The sequence below is a fragment of the Agelaius phoeniceus genome, chromosome 7, assembly GCF_051311805.1.
Source record: "Agelaius phoeniceus isolate bAgePho1 chromosome 7, bAgePho1.hap1, whole genome shotgun sequence".
Classification (NCBI taxonomy): Eukaryota; Metazoa; Chordata; class Aves; order Passeriformes; family Icteridae; genus Agelaius; species Agelaius phoeniceus.
In genome coordinates, this window is record NC_135271.1 from 39,695,531 (window position 1) to 39,710,470 (window position 14,940).

At 43.2% G+C, this 14,940-nt stretch overlaps 1 protein-coding gene across 11 annotated transcripts in view; it reads left to right on the top strand.

Annotated features, from left to right (window-relative positions):
* SLC15A2 (solute carrier family 15 member 2) overlaps nt 1-14,940 on the top strand; it is a 61,689-nt gene that overhangs the window by 35,406 nt on the left and 11,343 nt on the right. For 6 of the 11 annotated variants that reach the window (XM_077181646.1, XM_077181647.1, XM_054636495.2 and 3 more), the window contains 9 exons: nt 243-331; nt 1,941-2,022; nt 3,938-4,063; nt 4,427-4,591; nt 7,204-7,250; nt 9,352-9,462; nt 10,540-10,636; nt 13,072-13,218; nt 14,242-14,346. In XM_077181646.1, the coding sequence (XP_077037761.1) occupies nt 243-331; nt 1,941-2,022; nt 3,938-4,063; nt 4,427-4,591; nt 7,204-7,250; nt 9,352-9,462; nt 10,540-10,636; nt 13,072-13,218; nt 14,242-14,346 (969 nt within the window). Of the gene's footprint in view, nt 1-242; nt 332-1,940; nt 2,023-3,937; nt 4,064-4,426; nt 4,592-7,203; nt 7,251-9,351; nt 9,463-10,539; nt 10,637-13,071; nt 13,219-13,856; nt 14,347-14,940 lie in introns of those variants that run through there. The other 5 variants (XR_013183093.1, XR_013183094.1, XM_077181648.1 and 2 more) reach the window with 5 other exon arrangements.

A 14,940-nucleotide genomic window follows, 5' to 3' on the forward strand; every position in this document is an offset into this window, starting at 1 on the left:
CTGGGCCAGTGATGCTTTCTTGCCTCTTGGAGAGGAGGATATGAACAAAATATATTCATGCCTGTGAAAACTAAATAGCAGAAGCTGTTAAGTGCAAACTGTGATTATATTTTAAAAGGAGGTTTTAAGTGTTTGTCCATGTCCCTTCTGTAATGGAATTATTTCTGGAGGACAGTGCTTTATGGGTTTAATTACTAAAAGTTGCTTTCTAGTCACTGAACTCCCATTCTTTTGTATTGCAGTTCTTAAATCCACTTCTTATTCTTGTCTTCATCCCAATTTTTGACTTTGGGCTCTACCCCCTGATAAACATGTGCAAATTGAATTTCACGTAAGTACTTGGGGACAGTGCAAATACACCTGTGCTTTTTCTTTTGCTGTAAATGTGCAGAATAGCTTTTAAGGAAGAGAAACACAAATTTCCATTCACCTTTCCCAATACTTGAGTATACTTCAGTCCCAAGAGGCAGCATCACCCTCTTCCACAGAAGGGAGTGACTAATTTCCCCATGGAAATGCCAGAGGGTAAAACTCAATGTTGGATTCTGCTCTGTACAGATTTTTCCAAAAGCAGATACGAGTAGTCTCATTTTGAATTTGATCAACGTGTTTTCCGCCTTGTTTCCCAGGTCATGCCTAAATAATTCCCTCCCTGAAAAGTCCCCATGGGACCAAATTCATGGTCCCATGCTGGCTGGGATCTTCTACATGAGCCAAGCATTTTATCCTTAGTCTATGTTGGCAAGAAGTGCAGTGTAATAGGAGCAGACCTCAGGTTGTTTATGAGACCCACTTTATGCAATTTGTGTAAATTAACTTCAGAGTATCTGTATTCTGCCTCTGTGGACTGATGCCCTGTAGCAGTGCAAGTACATTATGTGCACTCTTGGAGTGCCTTTGTCAGTGGAATTTCAGCTGAAAGGACACAAGTTTCTATGCCCCAGCACCACTTCTGCATGTGAGCCATAGCATGGGAAAGGGTAATGAGTGGGGTGACTGGCTTAAAAAGCATATTCCAAATCCAAACTAAAATGCTGGACAGACAAAACCACATAAAATGGGGGTGGCAGGTGCCTCAGAAACCTTCCCCTTCACCCTGCTGGTGAAGGGGAAGGCTTTCCCACCATCTGAATTACTTGCACCTGAAGACATATCAAAAATATTGTCCAGCCCTGCAGTGGTGCCCCTTTTGGAGGATACACATCAGAGCCTGTGCTTCTCTCTGATACCATTGTGAGCCCACAGCCTGGACTGTGCCTTGACTTGGCAGAAAACTTCCTGATCCAGAACCAGATTTGTCTCAAATCTCAACAACTCAATACTCATATTGAATCTGCTGTTCTGGACATGAATTATTCTGATTTATATCAGATTTTCTCACGTAATTCTGGTAAAGTTGCACTAGCTTTGCCTTGAGTTTAAAGGAAAGATCTTTATTTCCTAGAAATGTAAATGTATTGGCATGAGAAATAACCCAGAATGATGCCCCAGATGGTCAGAAACATTGAGGACATAAACTACACATTTTTCTATTCCTTATTCCCACTGCTAAATAGAATGTTACTTTTCTTTTGCCTTTCCCAAAAGGGACTTGAAGATACATAATTTCTGGTGTTTCTTCCAACATCATAGATTAACATAAAGTCATGAGCTATTCCCACTAGAAGAGCTGGGAAAAAGATAATATGAAACTTGCAAGGAAGGAACTGCTTTTCATGGCATATCAGTTTTAATTGGCCTCAGTGAGTGCTGGCCTCATGCAGAATAATAAAATAGTTTTAAGTTAAGAGATTGGCAATTTAAACAGCCTGTCATCCTGAGTGCCACCTGTCGGACAGTTTATTACATGGTTCTGGCACATCTTTGGCTCTGAGGAATGGTATTCTATAGTTTAAATCACTTTTTTTTCTTTAATGGCACCTCTTTCATTTGCTCCATAGACCTATTAGGAAAATGGCAACAGGTATGATCCTTGCAGGGCTGGCGTTTGGACTTGCAGCCATTATAGAAGTCAAAATAAATGTAAGTAAAGCACAAGGCATTCCTCAGAAATACTTTCTTTCCATAGGTTGTTATTAGTGATGTCTGGTAGATAATCCTTTAAGCCATTGTGCTCCTTGATCAAAGTTTGTAATGTTTTCTTTACAACTGAGCATACTGATCCAGTTGCTAATGATAATTCTTACTTTGTCTACTTTTCCCTCTCTTTGTCTCTGTGTCTTTCTTTCTAGTTTTTGCAGTTTTGCTGTGCTGGTCATCTGTATTGGTCTATATTCTAGATTTCCATCGTCAAAGTGCTTGACAGACATCTAGTTAGTGCTAGTGATTAATTTCCAAAAGGTAGTCTGTTCTCTCTCCTATTTCCTGCTGTAGCTTGCCTATACTTTTCTGTTTGGGGTCTTTTGTGTGTGTGTGGTGGTTTTGGTTTTTTTATTTAATTGTTTTAAAATTTTAAAATGTAATCACTTTCCTGCTTTATGATGGGGATGGCTTTTTTTACAAGCCAAAGTGTTTCTCTGGAGAGGCAGGTGAATGCTGACACAGACATCAGGGACTGCCAGGCATCCCCAGAGAGGATGGCAGCACATCTCCTATAAATTCCATGTTAGCTCCTGCAGATTTGTACTGTTTGTTTCTGGTTCATGACCAGCATTGTGTAGACTTTGGCTGACCTTTGTCTCACAAAAGTTACTATAGGATTAATTTTTAAAGCTTCTATGTATACTTAAAATGTTCTGTTAGAGTGGCTGGCTCACAGCCCTGGATTAACATCTGCTGGTTGCTCAGGTGAATCCCCTAACGAGCCTCCCACTGAAATGAGACTGTGTGGGTTCAGGTCTTTTTTCTGCTCTCTTTATGTGAGCAAAGAAATGCTCTCATTGCCACCACCAGAATCTCTGGCCAAGTGCCAAAGTTTGCTCTGGCTGGGGGTGAGAGGTTCCCTCTGCCTGTGCATGAAAATTTTACCCTAAAGGCATTTTAAGATCTAGCAAAGAGGAGGGTAAGATGGTCCACCTTCACATGACTGTGGGTAGCAGAAGTGAAAAGCTACAGAAATGGAATTTGCTGGATAATATTATCTGCCTGTTGGTCCAGAGCAACATATGGATACAAGGAAATCAGCTCATTCTGACTTCTTTGGCAGTGTGTCTCCCCACCCAGTTAGGTTCAAAATGCCCTGCCTGCAATACCCAAATTATCAGATAAGATAGAAGAAAAATAAATAGCTCTGCAGTATTGCTTGCAGCTACTTGAAAATAAAATGAGAATAAAAGAGAAGTTAAAAAAAAAAATTAGCTCTGCAGGTAGTACAAGGCTGACACTGATTGATGTACTCTTTCTAGGAAATGGTTCCTGACAGAAGGAGATACCTCAGTGCTGGAGGCATCAGCTTACCTCTCTTAGAAAACAAGGAATAATATCTATACAGTCAGCTGTATAGATAGCAAGGTCCAGTAATGCAAAAGCACTGATTACAGACATGAAGCTGGACTGGGATTTTCAAAACTACTTAACTTCTGGTCTGATTCTTTTCCCAGTCACTGACTGCAGTGGGAAATAATTATTCTTGTCACTGCTTTTGAAAGCTAAGCACAAATTTTTTCATTCTGATATGGCAGTTGGTTAAATCCAGGCATGAGGGAGCTGTATAATGAAAGTTGTGACATTGTTCTACCTCCTCAGTAGGTGTGCAGTCTGTACACTTAGTGGTGTGAAGAGCAATTTTTGGGAGGAATGATGGGTTGGCCATTGAGCTACTATGAGGAAACCTCCCTAAAAATGATTTATGTTCAGTTTTCTCTGAGTGCAACTTCTGTTGAGGAAGGGATGGAAAAGTGTCATTACAGAGAGGAAGACTATTATGGCTAAAAATGAAGAGATAGTAACGTGCTAATAAAGCATACAGGTGGCACTTAAAACCTTTTACTTTGATTAGGAAACTGATATGCCTCGACTTGTCCCAAAAGAAAGTTTAATTCGGGTCCTGAATTTGGCAAAGAACCCTGTTCAAGTGGCAATCCAAGATAAGGACCTATTTCAGCAGCCTGTGGAGTCTTTTCAGGTAAGCATATATTTGGGACTGAAAGGCCTGACTTGCATGTCATTGAAGAAAGGATGGAGATTTTTACAGGCATTTTCTAATAAAGCCCACAGATGCAAAAGCTTGTTCTGCTCCATTGCCTTAGAAGTGCATGGGAATAGCTTTACAAATGAAGCATAATATCTCTGTTGTATGAAACAGAAATTGAACATTTGGAGAAGAATTTCCCCAGCAAAGGATACACCTTACATTCACCTGTAATTAGGAATAGAGGATAACAGGATTACAGACTCCCTTAAAGAGGGGATAGTGTTGCACCTGGTGGGAAAATACAAATCCTTTCTTATCTGAAGAACGTGTAACCAAGTTTATTTTCTTCCACAGAACCCAGCTGAGTACTCAAAATTAATATTGAATGGAGAGCAACAGAGCCTTCACTTCACCCTGCAACATCAAGCATTGACTCTTGCTTTTAACTACACCGTGAAGGAAAAATCAGTATACAGCTTAATTGTTTTTGAGGCAGAAGGAAGCCTATCAAGCCGCTTAGTGAGTGTGGGAGTGAAGTGTAAATACAGTATTAATTCAATGGCTGTGATGCTACAATGGGGTGATAGGCTCATTAATTCATTTGCTCAGTTGCAATGTCTGTCTGATTGCTCTCAGATGGTCTAAAACTCACTTCTTAGCTAGAGGCACTGGATCTGTACACATTTCTGCTGGTTGATTAATAGAGGCGTTGTGGCATTTGAGAGTTTCTGGGCACACTTTAATCCACTGAGTGCTGCAGTGGGAGAGCAGAGTCATGCCTGCTAGGCAGCAGAGCTGGAGAAAGCTGGGGAAACAGAGCCAGGGGTTTTCCCCCAAGATGGCTCTATAAAGCAAAGATGTTAAAGAGGCTCTAGGGCTGGCCATGGAATAAAAGCATCAGAGGAATGATTCTGGGATTAGTTATTGCAAGTGTTTAGTGAAAAAGCACAGAAGGCCCATTTGTTTTGCTGAACAGAATAAATGATTAAGCTCATTTCAGGCTCTGCAGCAGAGCTGGCTGTATTTGGACTTTTGTGTATTTCTGCAACAATCAGAGAGGGGCATATGGGATGTATAGGGCAGATTCTGATACCTTTTATGCATAGCTGTATCCTAAGAAGCTCTCTTGAAATTCATGGTGTTATTGCACATTGTGGCAGGTGTGTAAATGCCATCAGAATCTGTCCTCATGCTAAAATATCCATTCTCTTTGCAGTTCCTGAGCCTTTTACCTTGCAGGGTAGCCATATCAAGCATTCAATATTATATAGTAGAAACCATATAACTTTTTTTAAATTAATTTAAAGAATTTATTTTGTCATAGCATCAAGATTTTTTGCTGATGATCAGACTTTTTGATTTGGAGTCTGGGGCTCAATAGCACACAAAGTTTCCCTGTGACCCTGAAAGCTGTGTGCTTTCTTTAGGAAATGGATACTTGTGATTTTCATGCAGTCTTTAAGAAGCAAAAGCCTTCAACAGGTTTGGAGCATAGCAATCTCAGAGCTCCAGTACATCTATGCTGCCCCAGCTGTCTAGACTGTGCTTAAATTAATGCCCACCCTGGCACAGGCAGGCTCTTATGTGCTAGGAAACATCTGTGCTGTTGGGTGATGCTATTGACCTGTCATTCACAGCTCTAGATAAGGGAGATGTGGAAGACAGTGTGATAAATGATACTTTTCCAGCATTGCAACACAAGGAAAACAGTGCCAGCATCACTGCTGTGTTGCAGGGCTCACCCTCGAGTTACCTCCCTCACTGCTGGGTTGGCCCACTCACTCAGGTGGGAGTGCTTTCCTGGAAGAATCCTATCTCAAATTGGTTTCTTCTCCTTTGTGGGCTGTTGAGTAGGCAGGAAATGAATTTGAGAGCTCTGGGGATCATCAGTGAAAACGAGTAATAGTTTGGCTGGTCTGTCTGCAAGGAACGAGAGTATTCATCCCCATGTGTCTCCCATGGAAAAAAAATGACGTTGCCGTTTATTATTTATTGCTCTGACATTTATTATTCACTGTGGCTATTTATTATTTAGGGCATATGTTATTTGTGGGTAGCATATTACTCTGAAGTACAATAGACATTAATAGATATACTGAAATTCTGGATCCCTGGTCTCAGAAACTCAGGGGTTTGCATCAGGAAAAAAAGTGTGGAGAAAGGGCCAGAAAATTTTGAGAGAGAGCCAGTTTCTAAAGTCCCTCTTGGCTTGCCTGGGTTCCATCTGTGGGCAGTGCAAATTGAAATTGCCCTGCCATCTTCAGTGGACATGGCACAGCTCTGGATTTCTACCAACCAAGAGCTTTGCTTTGTGTTCTTTTTTTGTGACATACAACCTCCAGGGCAGGGCTGTGACTTAACTGTGTTTTTTCAGTGTTGTACACCAAACAGGTTTCTCCAAATGAGTGTCAATTAACTATCTAGCTGCTGTGCTAGCTGTGGTCTCCAGGAGAGACACTCTCACTCCCCAGTGTGCCCATCCAGATGGCCATTGCAGGGACCTGTCTGCAGGGATCTGCACAAACCAAGTGTCTTGGTTTCTCCTACTCTGTGCCTGCATATTAAAACAGTTTAATCTCTTGAGTATTGAGGATCAGGGAAAGCATGAGTGATGCTTTGATCATCAGCATAGTAACCTAGCAGTTCCTCTCAGCTTTAGACTTCTGTGAAGTCTATGAATATGACAAGAATCAGGGTCTGAAAGTTAGGCATTTGGAGATTTTTTAGGAGTGATGCACTTAAGTTTAATTGTAAGTAGTCACTGAAAGATGCTAATGTGGATAATGCTCTCTTGCTAGCTCAAGATCAAGAAAAATACTTTTTTTGGAGAGTGTTACATGCCTCAGTAGAAGGGTGACTGGCTGAAACTCAGCAGCCTTTGTTACAGAAGAGATGAGGAGAAAAGGTATGATCTCATCCTAAGCCCTTGGAGGAGATGAAGTTTTGCCATTGGCTTCATTGTACCAGGGCTCCCCAGCTGTGGCCTGATGTAAAGCTTATGTGAGAGTCCAGTCAATTTCCACAGGCTTTGCAGTACGTGTGTAACTCTGCAGACACCACTGTTGTCTGCCACACATTGTAAGACAGCATTACTAAATATGTTTGATGGTTTTTTTTCTTCCTCTCTTTAGATTACAGACTTGGAAGCAAAGCCAGAAAATGGTTTGGCAGCTGTTAGGTAGGAATGGGGTTTTTTTTGAGGATTTGGCGGTGGTTGGGAGAGGGAAAGTGCTTTTGTCTAATGCATCTGTATGTAACATAGCCCAGATGTTCTCGGGTTGGAATCCAGTCCACACTTCTCATGCAAGACTTGGGTGTCAGTTGTGGAGGCTTGACAGAGTGTCACCTCCCACACATGCCATGCAGAGCTGAGAACTATTGCTGCTCACTGCCTAGGGTAGTCTGGGCTCTGATGGCAACATAAAAGAGCTCCTTCCTTGGAAAAGTGGCAAATTCATCTCCCTGATGAAAGGGAAGCAGCAATTTGGATAGGAATTGTTGCTATGTCCTTTGCAAATTGGCCAACCCATGATGTTCACCCAAACTCATGTACAAGTGTCTACTAAATTGGATGCAGCAACAATTTTACATCCTCATAAACAATTCAGCTGGGCAGTGGACTCTGCTTAGTGCACTCTTCCTAATTTGAGCTATCCCATTTAGTCCATGAACACTCCTGTTCTGGTTTGTGCTGGCTGCTGAGGTGCAAAAGATGCAAATTTGCAAAAAAACCTTCAAAAAACAAAACAAACCACCAAACCAAACCAAAACCAAACAGACAAAACCCAAAAAAACCCTTAAAAACCCCAAAAAAACAGGATTCCAGCTAGACTTTCTAGAGGATTTGGGCAAGGTGAAATTAGAAAAAAAACCAAAGCAACAGAATGAACCCACCACAAAATAAAAACAAAAAACCAACCAAACAAATAAAACCTTAAAATCAATGTCCAACCCCTTTATCTGAAAACCTGTATATACACTAGTTTGTATATAAACAAACTAGGAGAGCAGTATCTCTTCATAGCCCTGTACTTGTGAAGGTTTCTATTGACTAAACACCTTGAAGACTTGATTCAGTCAGAATTTTTTTATATTTTCTTGGGGAGATTTTTGACCAAATCCCCATACTTCCCATTTAAGAATTTGTAAAGAAGTTTCACTAGGAGGAAACTATTTTTGCACTAAAACATTACTTTTGTTAAGCACTTGACTAACTTCAGGGATTTCACCCCCATTTAAAGAGCTAAAAAGCAAAATATCTTAAAACATAGGTCAAATGAAAAGCATTTGGTTTTACTATCAGTTTTTGAATTGTCAGAAGGAAACTGTCTTTTGTCTATGAAAAAACACCAAACAAATTGTTCCCATATAAGTTTTAGTTTTGATGAAGATATTTTATTATGCTGGAAAACTCCTTGCTGCTGGTAGAGGCTGCTTCTTTGCCAGCATGGTGCACCTGCTCATCAGGATGCACAACTTCAGAGTTTCCTGTGATCAGCTGAGACTCTGTCCCCTCACAGAGCCATGTCACAGAATGGTCTGGGTTGGAAGGGACCTTGAGATCACCTTGTACTAACACCCCTGCCATGGACAGGGACCCCTCCCACTAGAACAGGTTGCTCAAAGCCCGATTCAACCCGGCCTTGAACATTTCCAGAGTTGAGGCATGCACAACTTTGTTGGGCAACCTGTTCCAGTGTCTCACCACCTTCATAATGAAGAGATTCTTCCTAAAATCTAACACAATTTAACTCTACCCTCTTTCACTTTAAAGGCATTCCCCCTTGTCCTATAACTCCATACCCTTTTAAGAAGCCCCTCTCCAGCTCTCTTGCAGGACCTCTTCAGGTACTGGAAGATGCTCTTAGGTCTCCCTGGAGCTTTCTCTTCTCCAGGCTGAACAGCCCCAACTCCCTTGCCCTGTCTTCACAGGAGAGGTACCTCAGCCCTCTGATCATCTTCATGGCCTCCTCAGAATTTGCTGCAATCTTTGTTGGTCTCTGAGACTGGATTGCCAGGAGGTTCTAGACCACAAAAAGTGAGGGTCAGTTTTCACAAAAAAGAGAGTAAGAGGGTAAACTAATGCAACAGGGAAAATAATCTTGTATTGAAAAACTAGGCAATGAATCAAACAAATATTTTGGTAACTTGCAGAAGAGACTCTCATAAACTTGTGGAATTACAGAATGCTTTGGGAGAATATGCAAACTTCTAAAGTGTCTGCTATTATGCTTCTCCTGCCCTATGTGACAGGTCAATGAAATATGGTTTCTTTGCAGATTCGTTAATGCTTTGAGCCAAGATGTCAACCTCACCATCGATAGCAAAAGTTTCATTGTTGTTCAGAAAAACTACAGTGCTTCTGAGTACTCACTGCTGGAGAGGGACATGTAAGTCTCTCTTCCTGAGCTGAAGGTCCTTGCTGAGGCACCTTGGGTACAGAGACTTTTCTCAGCCTAATAACAAAACCTGCATTGCTATTGTCTTGGCATGTGGTTGTGGGGGCAGATGTTTGTAAAAAGCAGAATTATCAACTCAGTGCAGAGCAGGTGCTCCGGGCCACTCGTGTGTGCAGAAGTTTTTATTCACATTATGTGGGGGCCTGGAGGGAAGACACTGGCCATTCCTGTGCATCTGCCAGTGGAGTAAGGTGGAACATGGTAAAGTCTCCTCTGCCATTTAGTGCCTGCTTTATTTTGTTACTCTCTCAGGCCCAAGCTCCTCGTGTTGTGGTTCTCTCAGGGAAAGGCCAGTTCATATTCCACACTACCAAGTGTTAGTATGTGGGCTGGTAACATCAAGTAGCATTACATGGCTTTGCAGGCTGGGCTTGTTAGACAGGGGCTCCATATGGCCTGGGTTTGGCAGCACTGGAGTTGGCTCTTGTAGGGTATTTCTAGCATTTCCAATGTTTCAAAACAAGCTTCATGGCTTTTCTCTGCATCAGCTCCATCCAAAATATTTATTGCTGCAATTTAGTAGGACGCAGCATCCATTGTGGCAATGCTACTGAGCTTCTGTGCCATCTCGCACATCCAAAATCAGAAGAACAAATATGAAAGCTAATTTGCTCTATTGAAAGGAAACAAAGTTGCTTCTGGGTCCATATCTCTGAGATCCTGTTGACTACTTGTCTGGCCTACATTTCCTGAAGAAATGCAGCAAAATTTCAGGGAGGGAAATAAACCTAAGGGGAGGGAAAAAATTACATCAGCGCTAAGAAAGAGCAGAAACCATTAAAAATGTTAGCAATGGCCTGGGTCATTAGGTGAATTCCAGTCAGTGCCCAAGTGCTTCTAGAAAGATAAGATAGCAAGAACTCCAGTGATTGTTTGATGTAAACGCTACTGTATTTTTACATCTTGCATCCTCCCTGCTCCATTTCAGGGGTGTGTTTGATAGCTCTGCTCTGTGTTCTTTGTTTGTGGAACTAACTGGGAAATACTGTCCTTCATCCTTTTATCTAGATATAATGATGGAAAATGCATAACTGAAACAGGAGAGTTCCCCCTGGAGCTGGGGCTGCTTGACTTTGGTGCCTCATACACTGTTGTGATAACTAATGTAAGTGTTCCTATGATGGTCACACACTCCTCTTCTACTCTCTGGTAGTGCTTTTGTTCCTGTGTTAGTGACTCTCCTGTGCTTTGTCCACTCTCTCATCCCTGAGCAGTAGCCCTCTGAAGGCAGCCTGTTATCAAAGGGATTGTGAAAAGTTTTGGTACCTACATTAGTGAGGTGGGTGTATATTTGTTCCACCTTACACTGTGATCATGTCAGACTGCATGGGTTAAAAAGAATTAAAATCTTTTCCTTGATAGAAATCCTCCATAGAGAATCATGTGATCTGTGGTTTGTGCTGGTCTCATGCCATCCTTGAGTAGTTAACATTGACCCAGAGCACTGCAAAGAGTTATTACCATCTGCCAAGAGCTGGCTCTGCTTGTGGTCTTTAAAATATTGTACCTGGTGGTGCCTCACACTCAAAAAAATTGCAGAAACAGTCTGCTCTATCCTCACATTTAGCTTACTGAACTAAAGTCTGATCTTCCAAGATTTTGTAGATTATGCATAGGGGGAAGAGGGACAAAGTCTTGGGGGAGGAGGTTGGTGAGGTTGTACATCTGTTTCCTCCTCTCACTGTCTGTACAGCTAATTTGGAGCCTAGTATAAAGTCAAGGCTTGGTTTTCTGAACAGCCTAGCCCTGATAAGGTCTGAGCACTTCTGAGAGGGTGGATTCCTTTCCCTGCCTGCCAACCTCTCAGACACACTGCTTCAACCCTGGTCCAGCTGGCTGGAGCCACAGAGATGAACGTGATCAGCTTAGTTCCCATTTTAACCTTTCCACCACAAAGGCACACAGACAAACTGGGTCTGACAGGACACACTGCTAAGCTGCCCTCTGGGACTTTGGCTGCTGTGTTGTGATGAGCAGAGCAAAGTGTTGTCAGCAACTCCCTGGCAGTAGCATCTCCCTGTTGGGCAATTAATGGGAGCTGTTCATGTCTGCAGAGTCCAAATACATCGGGGGAAAAATATAGCCATGAAGCACCTGGCATTTTTTTTTCCAATTCCAGTAGCTGGAGTGGGATGTACAGCCCTGGAGGGAACAAGCAGATGCTGCCATCTGTGAGTGCAGAGATTTATGTACATAAAACACACGCACTTGAAGTGATGTTGGCCAGACCCCTCTCCCATGGCTGCAAGCCTCTTTCACCAGATGAGAAACCAGATAGGGAAGTTGCATTAAAAATATAACTCTAAGAAAATGGCCCCAGAGCCACTGGTAACAGGGCCAGCTGAGGTAAATGTGTCCCATGTCACTGTGCCAAGGATTCCAGTTTGTGGTTCCTGCTATAGCCCTGGCTGCTCAGGGTGGCTCTGTGCCTCAGCCCTTCCGAACCCTGTGCTAGTACTTCAATATTTTTCATCCTCTGTTTTTCCATCTCTCTCTCTGTGGTTTTCTGCTTTCTGTAGAGAGTTAGTTTGCTTGAGGCCAAGATCACTTTTAATTATTGCAGTGATTTGTACTGAGCCCTGCTCCTCTGCCAGGAGTGCCATATAGAAGAACCAAGAATACAATATATTAGTCTGCTAATGTAGCTGAACTGTGAAACTTAAATCATGGGGATGCTGCCTTCTACCCAGCCTTCCTCAGTGTGCAGTTACAGCATGGTGCTTGTGACATTTCTTTATGGGCTAAAGAGCAATGCACAGCACTCTTCTCACCCCTTTTAGCCTGCTGAAATACAGTCTCTTGATTTGCCTCCCTGGCAATGATTGGTGATTAAGAACATCTCGTAAACATCCCTTGTATTTTCCCAAGTACTCTCCTTAAACACAGGGCTTTCTGCCTGAAGTCATTTCAATCTAGTGTTTTCCTGGCTTCTAGTCAAATCTTTCTCAGCCTCTGAGCCTCTGTGCATCACAGGCAGTATTAATTACACCTGGGGAAAGAAACAAAAATAATTAGGAATATAGCTACCATAACTATCTGAATAGATCTAATATGGAGCTGTCTTTGCTACTCTTGGCATTCCTGAGCTGAATTTGTTTGGGTATCAATGATATCATAGGGAAGTTGTACAGTGCTGATAAGATGGGAGCAGTGACCACATGGATGCACACACCCTCTCATCCTTTTTCAACCTTGGGGACAGCAGCAGGTCACAGGCTCTGCACTGGAACCTCACAGCCTTTTCCCAGCCCCACTACAGAAGACAACTGGTTGGTTTGCAATAATTCAGGGAATTCTTGTGGTACCTAAATGAGCTGGAATGCTTCCATCCTGCTCTCTCTGCCCCATGCAGGAGGAGTCATCCTATTCCCAACAGGCTTGAAAATGGCAGGGTTGAGAGCCATAGTTTGCTTCAAAGGCAGGGCTTTTTTTCCACCTTTGCTTAAAACTTTGTTTTTTAGTAAGTTTGCTGCTGTTGTCCAGGCTAAGAAAGATCTGATCTTTCAGCAACTAATCAGTGTGCCTTTAATTTCCTGCTAGATTTCTGGAGGTGCTGTTGAGACTTGGAAGTCAGAAGACATCAAAGCCAACAATGTCCATATGGCCTGGCAGTTACCACAATATTTACTGATATCTGCTGGGGAGGTGATGTTCTCCATTACAGGTCTGGCCTTCTCCTATTCTCAGGTACTCCACTTAAAGATAACGACCTTACAATTAGACTTCAAGATTTATTTCTGCATCTGTCATTGACTTGTCATACCACTTTTGACATGACACTAACAATGTTATCTATCCTTCAGCTGAAAGTGGGATTGTAACACAGCTTTCTGGGTGCCCTGAAGCTAAATTAATTCATATTCTGAAGGTACCTGTTCTCAGTGATATTCAGAAATATCCTTTTCTGGTATGCCTGAGAACACAGAACAGAACTGGATAGTTAACGGGAAAAGTCTGAATATTTTTATATCAGGGTTTTCTCCTAGTGAAGTATTTTGTGCTATGTATTTTTCAGTGATATAAAGGCAAGGTATCTCAAGGGCTACAGGGTGGCATAAGGATTTGGCACCTGGTTTAAATTGAGAGACTGAAGGGGTCTAAACATGCAAGGTTGTAACAAGGGAGCAAGGGGTAATGAACCTGCAAGGGATGATTTGATTGTTGTCTGGGGAGGTTGATGAGAAGAGAGGACTGAGACATTACATGGTCAAACAGCTACTGAAGCTGCTCAAATCTATCCCTGGAGTAAGGTGCAGATGTTTATTAATGAGGATGATTAATGCAGTGGGATGATCTGTAATGGGATGTGAAAAATTTGTCCTCAGCAGGAAATTTAACATCAAGATCCAGTCTCTTTTCCAAAGGTGTACAGCCACATGGCACCAGATCCCAAGCTGCAGGGCTTGTGTGGCTCCTTGGACGTCCTGATGGTACCATTTCAGATGCTGCAGGTTGGGGATGACCCGGATTCAGCTCTGCAACACCAGCACCTCCTGCGTCTTCATGTGTCCTCCTGTCAATGTTTTGAAAGCTCCTTGTATGCAGATGTTGAGATTAACCACAGATTACCCACTCCACACAGAGGAAATTCCAGCATCTCCTCCTAGGCTGAGCCCAGTGGCACCTGCACTGGGCAGGACTGCAGAGGGTGAAGCAGGGCCGAAGGGCGCAGCGCGGTTCCCACTGATCAGGCCCTTCTCCTCTTTTCAGTCTCCAGCCAGCATGAAGTCGGTGCTGCAGGCAGGCTGGCTGCTCACCGTGGCTGTGGGGAATACCTTTGTGCTCATTGTTGCTGAGGCTGCACCAATGGCACAGGTATGGTTTGGCTCTTAAAACAGAGGTCATGCTTTGCAACAGGCTTCTGGTGCTTCTGGATGGCCATGTCCTGGTGCACAGCTTCTCTGCCCAGCCCCAGGCTCCTGCCCCTGAGCTGACAGCAGCTCACTCTGAGCTGTCCCCCTGCCCCTGCTCTGTGGGGCCCTCAGTGGAGCTCCCCTGGGGAGCACTGGCCTTCCCTGGCCCTCCAAGGGCTGGAAGTACCTGACCTGTGCTGGTAATGCTGCTGGAGCTCAGCTCTAGGCAAACTGGCTGTGTCTGCACCTGGAGCCTGGACACAGTGGCAGCCACACGTTGAGTGCTCCCCAGAAACGAGACCCGTGGGCACTCAGCTCTTCCTCTGGGTCTCACCTGGGGAATCCTGCCAGGCTGCCTGAGACATCCCTGAGATGTCAGGCTGACAGAGATGGTCGTGGTAGTTAAATTCAGGCTGTGAAACTTCTGGGATGATGCCATGAAGGTGTGAACTGGGGCTTATTTCTGGCCAGCATAAATCTGCCTCCCCAAAAGAATCTTGTAGGCAAAAAGCCCAGGTGGGTATGTTCCAGTCAGATTTGTAAGAACAGATTTAAT